Source organism: Elgaria multicarinata, chromosome 20 (genome assembly GCF_023053635.1).
Source record: "Elgaria multicarinata webbii isolate HBS135686 ecotype San Diego chromosome 20, rElgMul1.1.pri, whole genome shotgun sequence".
In the NCBI taxonomy this organism is placed as follows: domain Eukaryota; kingdom Metazoa; phylum Chordata; class Lepidosauria; order Squamata; family Anguidae; genus Elgaria; species Elgaria multicarinata.
The window spans coordinates 6,573,249-6,590,648 of NC_086190.1; the positions used below are offsets into that span (position 1 = coordinate 6,573,249).

Consider the following 17,400-nt stretch of genomic DNA (forward strand, 5'->3'; position numbering starts at 1 on the left):
AGGAGAACGTCCACGTCTGTCAGCAGCAGAAAAAGAGCGGAGGAGGGCAGGGGGCCTTTGCCTCTACTGTGGACAGGGGGGCATTTTGCCCGTGTGTGTCCTTTCAAGCAGCGAGGGGCCCCCTTGCCGGAAAACGGACCCTCCCAGGCTTAGTTGGGGTTGAAAGCCTGGGAGAACCTGCGTTAGCCACTACCCCACCCCAGTCAGATCCCCAAAGGGATCCGCTGTTGGTCACAGCTACCCTTAGGGGACGGGAGGGCCCGGTGATGTCAGTAAGGGCCATGATTGACTCTGGGGCGTCCAACAGCTTTATGGACCTGGGGTTTGCCACCCAGCACCAGGTCCCGCTGCAGCAATTGGAAGAACCCTGGCCAGTGGAGACCATTGATGGACGGCTCCTAAAGTCAGGCCCCGTGACCCAACAGACGGAGGTGCTGACTATGGAGATTCAGGGCCATGTAGAACAGGTCCAGTTTTTTGTGGCTGCTGTCCCGCACTTCCCGCTGGTCCTTCGGATGCCCTGGCTGACCCAGCACGACCCCTGTATATCATGGGCTCGGAGGGAAGTGCTGTTTGCCTCGCCCTACTGCCAGGAGCACTGTTGGCCCGAACGGATCCCTGCCGCCCCAGAAACACCCCCCCAAGAACCTGCTGGCAGCCTACCCGTGAAATATCAGGAATTTGCGGGAGTCTTCAACAAAAAGGAAGCTGAGCGACTGCCTCCACACCGGACATATGACTGTGCCATAGACTTAGTCCCAGGAGCCCCTATACCGGCGGGGTGCCTATATTCTTTGTCGGAACCGGAACTGGCCGCCCTAAGGGACTTTCTGGAGTCTAACCTGAGGAAGGGCTTCATCCGTCCATCCACGTCACCAGCAGGGGCCCCGGTCCTCTTTGTAAAGAAGAAGAACACTAGTGAACTCCGGCTCTGCAATGATTACAGAGCCTTAAACAGAATTACCATCCGCAACCGGTACCCACTACCCTTGATCCCGGAGCTGTTGGAACGTCTTTGCCATGCTCGGGTTTTTACGAAGCTGGATTTAAGGGGAGCATATAACTTGGTGCGCATCCGACCCTGGGATGAGTGGAAGACTGCCTTTATGACCCGATACGGCCAGTACGAGTATACGGTCATGCCGTTCGGCTTGTGCAATGCCCCAGGCGTTTTTCAACACTTCGTGAACGATGTGTTCCGGGACTACTTGGATCGGTTCGTGATAATTTACCTGGACGATTTTTTGATCTATTCCCCGAACCAGACCATCCATGACGTCCATGTGAAGGCAGTGCTTCGGAGACTCCAAGAGCACCACCTCTATGCAAAATTAGAAAAATGCGAATTCGATTTGACGGAGGTGGAATTTTTGGGGTACCGGATCTCAGCAAAAGGGGTGGAGATGGACCAAGCAAAGGTGGAGGCGGTGTTATCATGGCAGCCCCCGAGGAACAGGAAGGAGGTTCAGTGTTTCTTAGGATTCGCAAATTTTTATCGGAGATTCATTCCCGACTTTGCAACCCCCGCTGAGCCTATCACACAGTTGCTCCGTGGTAAGGCCCCGTTCCAGTGGACTATGAGCACCCAGCAGGCCTTTGAAAAACTAAAAACTAAGTTTACCTCGTCTCCAATTTTACAGCATCCCGATCCTCGGACCCCTTTCATAGTTGAGACGGACGCCTCGGACGTCGCTATCAGAGCAGTGCTGCTGCAGCCAAACAAGGAGGCATCTCGGTTCCCAGATCTGGGAGATAGGCTCCTTGCCTGTTCTGGACGGGGTTGCACCCCCTCTGAAAGACCAGGTTCGTAGTTTGGGGTACTCTTAACCATGGCGGCTCAAAGTGCCTTTTACCAGCTTTGTTTGGTTCACCAACTGTGGCAAATCCTTTTTGGACAGGGATTGCTTGGCCATGGTGGTACAGGCATTGGTAACCTCAAGATTGGATTACTGCAATGTGCTCTATGTGGGGCTGCCCTTAAAGCTGCTCCAGAAGCAGGAGCTAGTGCAGAATGCTGCAGCTCGGCTGTTGTCTGGAGCTGCCCCTTTCCAGCATGTAACTCCTCTGCTGAGGGAACTGCATTGGCTGACTTTTCGCTACCGGGCCAGGTTTAAGGTTCTTGCACTTGTGTACAAAGCCCTAAATGACTTGGGACCAGGATACCTGAGAGACCGCCTTCTCCACTACCAACCTGCCCGGTTACTGAGGTCAACTGAGGGCATGCTCCTCGTGGTTCCACATAGACCCATCCACCGATTGGAGTCCACCAGGGGAAGAGCCTTCAATGTGGTGGCCCCCGTCCTATGGAATTCCCTGCCTCTGGAGGTCAGGCAGGCGCCAAGTTTGTACCCTTTTCGGCACCTCCTGAAAACCTCATTATTCCAGGAAGCCTTTCCTTAATGACCAGCCACGGTTCACTGTGCATTTTGCTTCTTTTTAAAATCTATTTTAAAGTTTTGTTCTGTTTTTATTTTTATTTTCTCTTGTATGCCGCTCCAAAATTTTGAATGGGGAGCAGTATATAAATATTGTAAATAAAATAAATAAATAAATAAATAAGCTCTCTCTCTCTTTCAAAAAAATCTTCAAAGCTGAGGCAGGATCTACACTACTGCTTAATAACAGCTTATACTGATATTGACAACTGTTTGGGTCAGTGACACGTTCCATATCCTGCTTGGTGTAGATCTGTAGCAACATAGACACAATTTATACAGGAATGTAAAGGAATGTATTCCTGAACTGCTAACTTTTCAGGTTATGGAATGAGATGGGTGAGAAATTTAGTTCGCTAAGGACTGGAAATGTGGAAGAAATTGCTTGGCTCAGTCCCCTGAACTCCGTTCTGCTTTCTGCTGCCAGGCATATCTCGACCGGAACTGAGTTGGGCTCGTCTGTGGAATTCCATTGTTTTTGTTTTTGTTTTCAGAAGCAGGATTTTGTACATTTTTCTTTCGTGGGATCCACATTTTGTACAAATCATTTTTCATGTCTGGGGAAGGGGATCGAACTGATTTTCCCCTTTTGTTTTTTAAACGGATGTCCATCTGGCCCAAGGTTTGCTATATTGCAAACGTGAGTTGGGCACTGAATGCTATCTAGCCTGTAGTACAGTCAAGTGCAGAACAAAAGTACGTATTAACTAAAAGTATGGATAGAATGTGTGTATTTGAAGAAAGTTGGCACAGTATTTCAGCAATGGGAAATATCTAGAAAAGCTGTACTTGAAAAAAACAAGGACAAAAATGCAGGAAAACGTTTATGGATTTTCATTTGGATTTATGTTTTCAGAAATCACAAGTGTGTGTAGAAAATGAATGGAATGGTCATCACTGTGAATATGTGGCAATCATGGTGAGATGGACAGATCAGGGGATCCCTAAAAGGAGGGTTGTTCCTCAAATGAAGGGGTAGTGTAGCACTGCAGTAGACGAATGATTTCTATAAACGCTCTAAAAAATGTACTATACGTTTACAACTGCTCCGTGAGCTTGGAAATTCAAAAGGTCCAAGATCAACAAACATGCTTATTGCATGGAACCCATCCTTCACATGATGCCATGTCACTGGCACACCATTGTCCTCCAGGCGTTTCTTATACAACAGTCCATCATCCCTGAGAACGTCATATTCGCAGGTTAAAATGAATGTATCAGGGAGCTGGCGGATGACAGTATCTTCTGCTAAAAGTGGGGAAAACATGGGCTCAAAGGCTTGCTTGCCTTTTTCATAAAATTCTTTTATACATGGAGCAAGCACTGGTGGCACATAACCCCTGACCTTAAATTCTTCTGAAATGATATCTGCACTAACCCACTTTCTGTACTTCACCCTCAACTCCTCTGGAACATGGGCACTTAACATAATTTCATCAGCGCTGACATTTCTCCCAGTGAGATACAACAAGCCAAATCGGACTATTCGTTTCCTGAATGAGAAGGGAATTGAATGGCTTTGCTGATAAGAAGGCAAATTGAAGTCCACTGCTTGAAGGAATGGGTAGATAAGGACCTGGGCTCGGACCCTTGGGAGATCCTTCCTTGTCGCCAGTTCTTGACAAACTGCAGCAGCATAGGTGCCTCCGCTACTGTCCCCACCAAGGATGATGCGGTTGGGGTCCACTCCATATAGCTCAGCGTTCTTCAACAGGTGTATAGTAGCAGTGCAACAGTCCAGAACTGGCACTGGGTATGGATGCTCCGGAGCATACCGAAATCTAAAGCAAAGGCAAGATATTGTCGGCATTTAGCACTGCAGTTTCTGAGGCTATAGCGAATTTATATATCACTTCATTATTACGCTTCTGTACCAGGTGCTGTGTAACTCCATTTCAACCCAATATCTGGAATTTAATCTTTTTTTTTTCCTGAAGGACACTCACAATAGATTGAAATTCACTGAGTGCTGGCTGAGGAGGCCATACTGGCCAGGCATTACTGGAGGAGAGGGCACATCTACCAGGGGTCACGACTCAGGAAGTACTCATCACTATTTCTTGGATACAGACGAAGGGGACCACTTACCTAACACACACAACCACAGAAGCACTCCTTCTGGCAATGTAGTTGCACAACCTTCCATAAGTTTCTGGAAAAGAAATACAAGAACTATACTTGAAGGTATATACATTTATATACTGTTTAATATATATATATTAAAATCCAGATTACATGCCATATTAAAAATTAGGGCTGTGCTCTGCTTCGCTTTGGTTCGTAGAAGCGATAGCGGAGCGGCCTGATTCACGTCCAACAAAGGCGGAGACGAATCAGGTTGGGGGGCTGTGGATCGAGGTGAAGCGGTTCGCCTCGATCTGGAGTCCTAGACACAGGTAAGTGGGGTGAGGGGGACTCACCCAGCACCACCGCTGCCAGTGCAGTCCACGCAGTGATGGTGATGGAGCCAAGTAAGGGGGCAGTGGGGAGGAGGGTTTACCTATGTCCATCGTGGGCTTCAATTAAGGCCCCAGTTTAAAGCCTGAAGAGGACACAGGTAAAGGGGCAGGGGAAGTTTGGCTTACCTGGCTCCGCCACCACCACCGCTGTCCATGCATCAACAGCAATGGAGCCAGGTAAGGGGGCAGGGGGAGGGGGCTTACCAGACTCCATTGTGGGCTTCAACTAAGGGCCAGGCCTCAAAGAGGAAGCAGGCCTGCTTCCGCTTTGAGGCCTGGCCCTCAGTTGAAGCCTGCGACAGACCACGAGGGAGCCAGGTAAGGGGGTGGGGGGATTTTCGCTTACCTGGCTCCACTGCCGCCGCCTCAATCTGCATGGTGACAGCTGTGGAGCCAGGAAATGGGGCAGGGATGAGTGGGGCTTATCTGTGTTCATTGCAGGCTTCAATTGAGGCCCTGGCTTAAAGCCAGAAGAGGCCTCTTCCGGCTTCTAGCTCGGGCCTCAATTGAAGCCCATGAAGGACTACGAAGGTCACTGGTAAGGGAGCAGGGGGAAGGGGCTTATTCGCCCCCCATTTTGCCCCCCTTCCCCACTTACCTGCCTCTGCTGTCCACCGCGGAGGCAAATAAGTGGGGAAAGGGGGCAAAATCTCAATCCGCCTCTCCGGATCTCACTCTGTGGAGCAGAGCGGGGGATGGGCAGATCGATCCAAAGTGGTTTGGGCCTGATCCGGAAGTTCCAGATCAGGCCACGTAGTGGTTCGTGGGGTCCGTGCACAGCCCTATTAAAAATCACATTTAATTTCTCTAGAAATTCCATTTATTTATTTATTTATTACATTTTTATACTGCCCAATAGCCAAAGCTCTCTGGGTGGTTCACAAAAATTAAAACCATAATATAAAACAATGAACAGGTTAAAAACACAATACAAAATACAGTATAAAAAGCACAAAAAGCAAAAGCCGCAAAACTCCAAGAGCTCACTGTTTTTGTTGTTTTTGTTGTTATTAGCAAACTGTGATTAGCGCAAATTCATGGTTAGGAATACTTAGAGAAATTGTGATTTGCGCAAAATCGCAGCCAGAAATAGCACAGTTTTTGTAAACATGTAGAGGTAAAGGTCCACTTTGTGCAAATTGCAATGTTTATGGTTGTGATTTTGCATTAATCACAATTTCCGTAAATATTCCCCATTGCAAATTTGCACAAATTGGGATTTGCACACACACAAAAAGCAGGAAACTACGAGCTTGCCCCAATCAGCGCACGCCAAGTCATGCCCACTCTGGGATTCATGAACTGGCATCTCAGGAGTCGAGCTTGTGAAAATTTGCTGAGTTCCATCCCCAAACCAGGTTCTTCTGACATCCCAAGTTAAAAGATTATTCATTAGCAATGAAGCTGGAATTTTCAAGAGATCACTGAAACAGTACAACAGGATGTCTCTTTTAACTCCATCTTCTGTTAACCAGACCAAACTTACTTAAGTTTCCAAACACGCCAACTCCTCCATGAAAGAAGATCATTGCTCGTCTCTTATCGGTAGTTGGTGTTCTGGGCCAATACACCCTCACTGGCACTTCATCAAACACCAGATCCTTGATGATCGTCTTTGAGAATATTACTGGTAGTGCTAAAGCCGTAATAAACCTGATAGCTTTATGTTTAGGGCAAATGCCAAGCTTCTCCAGAAACTGTGCCTGTTTAAAACAGGAGATAAGGAAATTAATCAGAATTCGGTGCATTAAGTATCTACATCTTGACAGTGGCAGCCTTAGACAGTGTTGCACTTAGTGTGACCAAGTGTCCAGTTCTGAGGGGGGGGGGATATTTTATTTTTTTATTATAATGGCCTCCATAAAGTGCACAGACCGGCCATGCCAGTATCAGATATCTTTCCACCTATGCTAATGGCGTAGCCGATGTGCAGACAAGAAAAAGCTTGGATGGCCGTGTGGGAGGAAGGCCTTTTTCCATGTTTCTGGGAATGGGCCCAGCCAGCCATGGCAACAACCCAGAAGAAGATGGGATGCCTGAGCAGGATGGGCTTGGGTGGACCATGTCCATGTTTCCAGAAACGGGCCTCCCCAGCTTCTCCCATCCCCCACCCACGCTTCTTCAGCAGATGTCGCTGTGCCAGCTGGGTGGGCAGTTGGGTGGCTGGGCAGGCTGGTGGCCTGGCCTGGCCTTGGTGCAGTAGGTAGGCAGGCAGGCAGGCACAGTGGGTGGGCACCTTGGCCTGGTCATGGAGCCACAGCAGCATTTCTGTGGTGGCAGCCTGGCCTGGAGCTGTGCCACCCTCTTTGCCTTCCCCTGATCCTGACCAAGCAGTGCAGAAAAGGGTGAGCGAGAGGATGGACAGAGGGCACATTCCGTAGGTGTCCTGGTAAGCAGCTGGGAGAGAATTGGGGGGGGGAGAGGCTGAGAGGGATTGGTCATGCTGCTCTCCCCTTGCACGTCCCCTCCACTGTCTTCAGTTGTTAATTCATTTTTAGTTTTATTTTACTGTTCTTAATTTTATGTTAGCTGCCTTGAGCACTCCACATTCGAGTAGAGTGGAAAAGCGGATTTAAAAATATCCACAAACAAATGAACAAACATTAAACCTGTGGAGTTGAAACCTCTCCACAAACAGTGCATGTGACAGGAAGGGAAAGGAAGGGGGAGAGAGAGAATAAGACAAGGGAAATTAAATGGCTGAGAGGGAGACAGGTGAACAAGTGGGAGAGAAAGAGACAAGCATGACGCTTCAGGAAGAAAAAGGAATGTCAGGGAGGCAAACTCTGTACCAGCTGGCAGATATATATATATATATATATATACATAGTATCCTTTCCTATAACAAAATGGTACTAACTCCTGTAAGTGTGTTCCGCAGCAGAAGGAAATCCTATTTGATTCCTGTATTCATGCTATTTATGTGAAATGGTGAGTCAAAGGTCTTTATCACACCAGTGTTATACTGTGCAATCACTGCGAATTGTGTGCAAAGGACTCCAAAGTTTTCCAGCTTATAATCTGCTTTTATTGTGAAGTACTCCCATGCGTCCTGCTTTAATTGTGCTATAAAGCCAAAAGACCCGACCTATTTTGCTACTGGTTTTGGAACGAATCACTTGTTATTTTCTGAGCGGCCACTCAGGAGCAGGATTTGATACTCTTAAGCTTCAAATTAAACAAATGCTTACATCTGCGTATGTTTTAAAGATAAAGACGTCAAAATTGGCACAGTAATAGATATTAAGGAGAGCTTTAAGCATACCAAATTTGAATTAGATTGGTTCATCCATTGATTTTTAATTATTATTATTTTTACATTTCCACCCTTAAACCCTTTTCCTGGTATGCAAAGTATATTAGGAGAGATGCTGCCCAGGGTGTAATTAGCTAGCAACAACAACAACAGCTTAGCACAGTAGGCGATAATTCGAGGGAAACAGGTATGTGGAATGAAACTAAAAGGAACAATCCTTTGCACGTTTAGACAGACCCTTTTTCCAGCATTGCACTTTTAGACATGCGCTGTGTGTGTGTGTGTGTGTGTGTGTGTGTTAGTGGTCTGTTGCCCTATTACACAATCACTGTGTCTGGGCAATGAAGCAAATATACACACATTGTTTTATAAGCAGCACATTATTAATATTATATTAATTACTACTAATAAAAACTATAATAGTAATGAAACTTCAGATTTGCACTTCGAAAACACACAGAAGTTAGGGAAGGAATAGTATGACCTTGATTCACATTCCTTCAGCTCACTCTTTGCTTTGAGTGGCTACTTTATTTGTTTCCTTGTAAAACCGTATTTTTAGAAGTGGATTACAGGAATACCACTGCACAGATCTGTGTGGAATTTCGTACATTTAAGCACTTCCATGGTATCGCTAAGGTCTCCCAGTGAGAAAGGCAAACTCAGGTCAAGCCCAGCTCCTGAGGCCTTCCCAAGTAGTGGATGCTGCAGTTTCTGTCCACCTGTGCCCCATCCAGCTTTGCTCACCTAGCTATTAGCCTTGACAGGAGAGGTCTGTTTGCTGCCCCCTTGCAAACACAGGCCTCATTTAAAAGCAAAGACAAAATAGGCCTTTTCCCCCTTCACCCTGAACCAGGAATTGCAACACTTGCTACTTCCAATCTACAGGAAAGGGCTTCAGAGAAAGGCATATTCCTCTTGGGGACCTTGGACAAATTTTACCCTCCATCCCCATTCCCTCCTTTTCTATCCATGGATCTGTTCATTGTCATTTGCATCTGATCTCAATGTTGTGGTTGGGATGCAAGCAATCTTTGTGCCACCTGCCTAAGTTGGTAGGAATTGCAGCCAGGGATGCTTTGAATATGAGGCCTCTTTGGGAACTGTTGCCTATTACCTGTCATAAATCATGGGAGTTTAGACATAAGCAGTAGGCATGTGCTCCGCTCCGATTAGAAGCGCAGAAGCAGGAGCGAATTGGCCTGCTCCGCCTTGCCAAGAGGCGGAGTAGAAGCAGACTGCGGACCCCTAGAAGTAAGGCGAAGAGAAGCGCCCATTTTTCGGAGCTCCTCTTTCAGGCGGACCGCTCCGATCGCCAACTTGAAACATTTCGCCCATAGGATTGCATTGTGGAAAAGAATCGGGGATAACTGGGTTGTTTTTGAAGCTATCGTTCTGAAAATTCTTGTGCTCAGAGAGTCGTGGATGGGGGTCATTTTGAGACTACTCTCACCTCTCTGCGTCGTGTGGTTCACGTGCTATATTTTTTAAAAAATCGGGTAAACAAACATTACAAACAGGGACAGCGTGGGTCAAACGGCGGTTTTCGCCCATAGGATTGCATTGAGGAAAAGAATCGGGAATAACTGTGTTGTTTTTGAAGCTATCGTTCTGAAAATTCTTGTGCTCAGAGAGTCGTGGATGGGGGTCATTTTGAGACTACTCTCAGCTCTCTGTGTGGTGCGGGTTGCGCGCTAGAATTTTTTAAAAAATCGGCAGGAAAAATACCTTTTTCGAAGGGCTGAGGGGCAGAGTCAACTCCCGGTCATGATCATATGATCCCAAAGTTGGAGGAGGGGATAGGCAAAACGGGTAACTTGGGATTCTGGGAAACTTCTCTTTCTTAATCTGAACGGACTTTTCCCAGTGTTTTTTAAAACAGTAGCCCCACCAAATGCACAAACACAACCTGAAATCATATACTAAGCCAATAATAAGAGAGTACTGCTACCCACCCTAACTTTGGGGAACAACTGAAAACATGTGGTGCAAGGGGATGAGCTCCCCTAGGGCATGCCATGTGGACGTGCCCCCACTCTCTCCTGTACTTGGAAGGCCATCAGAGCCTTCCAAAGAGAGTAACCCGGTGGAGCAATGCCTATCATAAGTTGAAGTGAGCAGTCTACTTCTCTTAGTGGTGGAGCAATGCCTATCATTAGTTGAAGTGAGCGGTCTACTTCTCTTAGTGGTGGAGCAATGCCTATCATGAGTTGAAGTGAGCATTTACTCCTCAGAGCCATTGGTGAAGCAATGGCTTTCTTGAGCTGAACTGGCAGCTGCTTCCCCCTCCCCTGGGCACGTCCCCAAATTCATAAATTCCCCAAAAATCAGAGGATGATGGGATTGCCTTGTAACTTGGCGTGCGTTTGTATACCCCCATGAGGTGTCATGATGCCAAACTTGAGGTTTCTAACTTTCACAGAAAAAAAGTTGTATACTTTTTTAGCTTAATGCAAGCCTATGGGGGGGGGAAACGGAGCTCCGATCCGGATCCGGAGCTCCGAGCGGAGCGGAGCGGACATAGGCGGAGCGGGGGCGGGGCGGAGCGGGCTGATCCACAAATCACAGATCTGGAAGAGAAGCAGAGCGGGGGGTCCGTGCACACCCCTAATAAGCAGCAGCTAAAGTGGTAATTAACCAGTCCAAGGTCAGTGTGCCAAAGATATCCATCTGAAGCCAAGGAAAACAAGGTTTGCATGGAAGAATAATCTAGGTCGTTTCATGTTCAAGAATAATCCAAGCCGGGTCCAGGAACTGGCAGGAATGGTACTGCTAAGGACAAGCAGAAACAACCATTGCTCCCAACACCTGAACTGGGTTTGAGGCTTGTCTCAAATTCCGAGGCTGGTGCATAAGTGAGGACAGCTGTGTAGAGCTGCAGCTATCTTCTGCTTGTCCATTGAGCCCTGCTTCAAGTTAAGGCTGATGCATCCCCAATTGGTGTAATGTTTAACCAAGGCTTTGCTCAGCAAATCCCCTCATAATCTACTCATGGATTTCCAACCTCGATTGGGGCAGAACCCTATGCATATTTATACAGGAAAGAAAAGGCCTACAACTCCCAGCAATCCCTAGCAAGCACTGCTGGTTATAGAATGTCGGGAATTGTGAGACAGCTTTCTACTAAAAATGCTTATGATTGCACCTGAATGTGTCAAGGTGGCATTATCCTCTTCAATCTTGTCTTAATGAGGATTATTTAGAATGGGAAATATCTTCATAGACACAGATGCTAGAACCTGTGTCTAGATGGGAGCACGTTCCATAAAACCATTGAAGGGAACAACTCTTCATCTCAAATCATGAGAGATCAGCCTTGCACATGGTCCCATGGGATCATCTCTGTCCATTGCCTCTCTGCTGGTTTCATCTCTTTTTGCCTGACTTCTAGAAATTTCCAATAAGAGAAAGATCTTCACTTGCAGGTTATTCTTGCTATGTCCTAGGACCTATTGATGTCTACTAGGTTTAGAGCAGTTCAATTGGACTAAAATGGAAAAGAATTGTGGGAAACATCAGCTCTATGGTGGCTACTTGGGAATTTCACCGTTTCGGATCCGAACCCCGAATCTGAAAAGAATAGGGGTGTTTTGGACCATTCCAAAACAGATCCGAAATGGTTCAGCTGAGGTCCAAAATGATCTGAAGAAGTTTGGATCAATCCAAAATGTTTCAGAAGTATTCGGAGCTTCGGACGCCATTTTAGCTCAAACTGTGTTTTGTTTTGCCATAGGATTACATTGGCCTAAAGAAATGCCTATAACTTTTTTATTTTTAATAACATCAACCATGTTATCCTTCTGAAATGCCAGAGGGGTTTGGGAATCAGGGGCTCTGTGCTGCAGTGGTTCCGGTCCTACCTCTTAGGTAGGTTCCAGATGGTGACGCTTGGGGATAGTTGCTCCTCAAAAAAGAAGCTGTTGTATGGCATACCACAAGGTGCCATCCTATGCCCAATGCTGTTTAACATCTACATGAAAGTGCTGGGAGAGATCATCCAGAGGCATGGGGCTATCAGTATGCTGAAGAAATGCAAATATATTTCTCTATGCCTTCGACAACAGTGTCAGCTAAGGATAGTGTGTCTCCTCTGAATGAATGCTTGGAGGCAGTAAAGGGCTGGATGAGGGAAAACAAACTGAAGCTGAATCCAGACAAAACAAAGGTGCTTGCTGTCAAGGGCTCTGACCTAGGTTTGGAGGTGTGTCAACCGGTTCTGGATGGGGCTACACTCCCCCTGAAATACTGTGTTCGCAGTTTGGGGGTGCTCCTGGATCCATCGCTCCAAACGACAGCCCAGATAAACACAGCGGCCAGGAGTGCCTACTATCAGCTTTGGCTGATACACCAGCTGTGCCTCTTCTTAGAGTCAGAAGACCTAAAGATGGTTGTGCACATGCTGGTAACCTTGAGGCTTGACTTCTGCAATGCGCTGTACATAGGGCTACCATTGTACCTAGTTCAGAAACTTCAACTAGTTCAAAATATGGCAGCCAGGCTGGTCATCTAGGGGTGAGCATATTACCCCAACATTAAAATCACTTCACTGGCTGCCAATTAGTTTCTGGGCAAAGTACAAAGTGTTGCTCATTACCTTTAAAGCCCTAAATGGTTTGGGTCTGGGTTAACTGCGGGATTGCCTTCTCCCATACAGCCCACCCCGCACACTCAGGTCCTCTGGGGAGAACTTACTTCAGTCAGCCAAGACTAGGCTGACATCTGTTTCCCAGAGGACCCTTTCTTCTGTCACCCCTGGATTACGGAATGGCCTACTGTTATTTATTATTATTTATTTATATAGCACCATCGATGTACATGGAGGAGATTCGTAATAGGGGTGTGCTCCACTTCTCTTCGGTTCAGAAAAGCAGGAGCGAGGTGGCCTAATTCGCCTCTGGAAAAGGTGGAGGCGAAGAGAGTCATGTGGGCTGCGGATCGAGGTGAAGAGGATGACCTCAATCCGGAGCTTCACCTGCTCCGGATTGAGGTCATCCTCAATCCGGAGGATTGAGTGGGGGGGGACTCATCTGGCACTGCTGGCGCCACCATCCATGCGGTGGTGGCGGTGGCAGCTCCAGGTAAGGGAGCAGGGAGGAGGGATGCTTACCTGCCTCCATCGTGGGCTTCAATTGAGGCCCCGGTTGAAGGTGGAAGTGAAGGCCGAGGCCTCTTCCGGCTTCAACCGGGGCCTCAATTGAAGCCCGTGATGGATGCGGGTAAGGGGGCAGGGTAGCTTATCTTGCGCCACCGCCGCTCCCGCTATCCATGTAGCGACAGCGACGAAGCCGGATCTCGCTCCATGGAGCGGGAAACGGGCGGAGCGGCGCAAAGAGGATCGGGCCCAAACTGGATTTTCTGGATTGGGCCATGAAGCGGATTGGGGGGTCCATGCACACCCCTAATTCATAATATTAACTCTCTCTGTGATTTTAAGGCAGCTTTGAAGACTAGCCTTTTCCAGCAGGCCTACCCAGATTAATGTAAAATCAAGAATTTTAAAGATCTGTTGATTCCTGTACTAATGTTTTTCCCCGCCTCGATTCAAAGAGAGTGGTGGGTAGGAAATTATTATTATTATTATTATTATTATTATTTATTGTTATGATGGTGGATTATTATTATTATTATTATTATTATTATTTATTTATATAGCACCATCAATGTACATGGTGCTGTACAGAGTAAAACAGTAAATAGCAAGACCCTGCCGCATAGGCTTACAATCTAATAAAATCATAGTAAAACAATAAGGAGGGGAAGAGAATGCAAACAGGCAGAGGGTAGGGTAAGCAGGCACAGGGTAGGGTAAAACTAACAGTAGAAAGTAACAGTAGAAGTCTGCACAACACCAAGTGTTAAAAGCTTTAGGAAAAAGAAAAGTTTTTAGTTGAGCTTTAAAAGCTGCGGTGGAACTTGTAGTTCTCAAATGTTCTGGAAGAGCGTTCCAGGCGTAAGGGGCAGCAGACGAAAATGGACGAAGCCGAGCAAGGGAAGTAGAGGCCCTTGGGCAGGCGAGAAACATGGCATCAGAGGAGAGAAGAAGTGAACTTTTGAATCAAATTATTATTGTTGGTATTATGGGGGGGGTATAGGTAACAGCGGGCATTGTAGGGTGTGTTGTTGTTTTAGAAAGAATCCTTCCATGTTGCTGCAGTTCCTTGAATAACCATGAAAGGACTTGAGGTCGCTTTCAATAAGTTTGCTGCTTTTGTGATTGCCTGGTTGTCTTTCAAAGGCAGGGAATGATGGCTCTTTCCTTGAAAGACAGTGGTAAATGTGCAGCCTGCAATCTTATTGCAATAGCAGAACCCCCACAACTAATGGGTGGGAGATTCATAATCAAAACTCTCCTACCAGACAAATGGATGGACAAATGTTATGTTCATTCCAAGCAATTATGAATCCAGCTGATCAGGAAGTTTTTCTCTCCCAGTTCCATACTTAAGGAAGTGCTTCATAGACCCTCCATGCCCAGCAAAGCAATTCACAGAAAAAAAAATTATGGTGTTAACTTACCAATCCAAGGAAAAGATTAGTTGAGAAATTAAAAAGTCGTAGTTTCAAACGTTGCTTGATTCCTGGAGGAATGTGTGTCCTGGTAATATCATAATAAATTGCCCATGCAAACACCAAAGAGAGAATGGTAATGCTTGCATAAGATACCAGCAACCAAAGCATTTGACCAAATTCCATATCCATTGAAAAGAAGTATAGAAATATACAATAGATGTAACCTCTTCTGACACCAGAAAATCTAATGTCCTACCTCTGTTGAGTATCCTTAGTTATTAGCAAGATAATAACTTGTTTGTGTAATAGTTACCTAAGTATTTGATCTATCAGCTGAGACTTATTGTGTCATGATGATTTTGTTTGCAATTGCATGATGTTGACACATTGTTATGTAATCCAGATTACCAGGATCATTTTATTTATTTATTTATTTATTTATTTATTTATTTATTTATATAGCACCATCAATGTACATGGTGCTGTACAGAGTAAAACAGTAAATAGCAAGACCCTGACGAAGCCGAGCAAGGGAAGTAGAGACCCTTGGGCAGGCGAGAAACATGGCATCAGAGGAGCGAAGAGCACGAGCGGGAGAATAGTGTGAGATGAGAGAGGAGAGATAGGAAGGAGCTAGACAGTGAAAAGCTTTGTAAGTCAACAGGAGAAGTTTATATTGGATTCTGAAGTGAATTGGAAGCCAATGAAGAGATTTCAGAAGTGGAGTTACATGGTCAGAGCGGCAAGCCAAGAAGATGATCTTAGCAGCAGAGTGGTGAACAGAAACCAACGGACTGATGTGAGAAGAAGGAAGGCCAGTGAGAAGAAGATTGCAGTAGTCTAACCGAGAAATAACCAATGCATAAACAAGAGTCTTGGCAGAAGAGACAGACAAAAATGAGCGAATCCTGGCAATATTATACAGGAAAAAATGACAGGATTTAGCTACTGCCTCAATATGAGGAATAAAGGAGAGTGAGGAATCAAATATAAAGCCAAGACTACGAGCTTCCTTGACTGGAGTAAGTGTAACATCATTGACAGTAAGAGAGAATGAGAGATGAGGAGAAGGTTTAGGAGGAAAAACAAGCAATTCAGTCTTTGCCATATTAAGTTTCAAACGACGATGAAGCAACCAAGCTGAGATATCTTAAAGACATGCCGAGATACGATCGTGAACATCAGGAGAAAGATCCGGAGAGGAAAGATATAATTGTGTATCATCGGCATACAGATGATATTGGAGGCCATGAGATTGAATAAGATTACCCAAGGGCAACTTGTATAAAGAAAACAACAATGGACCAAGCACCGAGCCTTGCGGAACCCCTACTGAAAGGGGAAAAGAAGAAGACGAGCTGCCATTAGCCAACAAATATTTATTCATTATTTATTCATTAAATAAATGAATTTATATCTCCTCATCCTGGATCTGCCATAGTTAACCAGGCTTAAGCCTCTGAGGAGAGGGTTGGCTTTACCCAACAGTAGTATTGGAAATGAGTTATTCCATGGTTGCAGCGGTGCAGAACACCCCGCCCGCAGGTTACCCCCAAAGACCCTGAGCCTCCACCACCACCCCTGAAAAATACATGGCTTTCCTGAAACCATCAGTAAAATCACCACCAGAAATGATGCAGTAGGAATCTCCGTTCTGGTTAGGGATGTGCTCCGCTTCTAATCGGATCGGTGAATTAGAAGCGGAGCGGGGGGGGCGGAGCTTGACAGCTATGGAACGGTAAGATTTCTTTGAGGCTCTAAACGGCTGAGCGGAAAAACTTAATTATCTCACTTAAAAGGGCATAAATCTCTAATGAATATTTTGGAAAAGGACTATGAATTACTATTGTTCCCAAAGTTGGAGGAGGGGATAGGCAAAACGGGATACTTGGGATACTGGGAACTTCTCTTTCTTAGTCTGAACGAACTTTTCACAGTGTTTTTTAAAACAGTAGCCCCACCAAATGCACAAACACAACCTGAAATCATATACTAAGCAAATAAATAACAGATAGAAAACACAGCACCGCTACCCACCCTAACCTTGGTGAACAACTGAATAGATGTGGTACAAGGGGATAACGTCCCCTAGGGCATGTGGACGTGCCCAGTACACATACACTCCAACCCTTGGAGGGTCATCAGAGCCCTCCAAAGGTAAACCAGTGGAGAAGCAATGCCTATCATGAGTTGAAGTGTAAGTGGTCACTAGACAGGGACAGTCAAATTGGCATAATTCCCCCTCCCCCTGGGCACATCCACTTCCCTCTTTCTGGTAAAAGACAGATATAGCCTTTTTTTAAAAAATCTTCTTGTTGTTTATTCAGCAACACTGCTGCTTTTAATTCTACCCCTCCTTTGTTTATTTATTTATTTATTTATTTATTTATTCCATTTTATATTTACACCCCATAGCCCAAGTTCTCCTGGCTTTTCCTCTTCAGTGAAGTCAGGCAGGCTTTCATTGTGGTTCAACTCCTTGTTGTTGTTGTTGTTGTTGTTGTTGTTGTTGCTATTAATATTAATTAGTACTGCTATTGTTAATGTTAGTATGGTTGTTGTTGTTGTTTAGTAATGGCTGTGATCACAGTGCAGTCAATCAACTCTGAAGCAAGGATCACAAAGCTTTACTCTTATCCTCCTAGCCTCCTAGTTATGGGATGCAAAAGAAAAGGCACCTCTCTGTGCTGCTCCCACCTCACAGGGATGGTTTGCATTACTGGCTTTGAAACTATCCTTG

At 45.8% G+C, this 17,400-nt stretch overlaps 1 protein-coding gene across 1 annotated transcript; it reads right to left on the minus strand.

The window, feature by feature from the left end:
• Positions 1-3,441: 3,441 nt before the first annotated feature.
• On the minus strand, positions 3,442-14,843 carry LOC134411449 (arylacetamide deacetylase-like 3). The gene is made up of 4 exons (XM_063145250.1): positions 14,667-14,843; positions 6,381-6,597; positions 4,524-4,587; positions 3,442-4,216 (listed from the first exon to the last, which is right to left on the minus strand). The coding sequence occupies exons 1-4, from the start codon at positions 14,841-14,843 to the stop codon at positions 3,442-3,444; spliced, it is 1,233 nt and encodes a 410-aa protein (XP_063001320.1).
• Between the last annotated feature and the right edge of the window lie 2,557 nt (positions 14,844-17,400).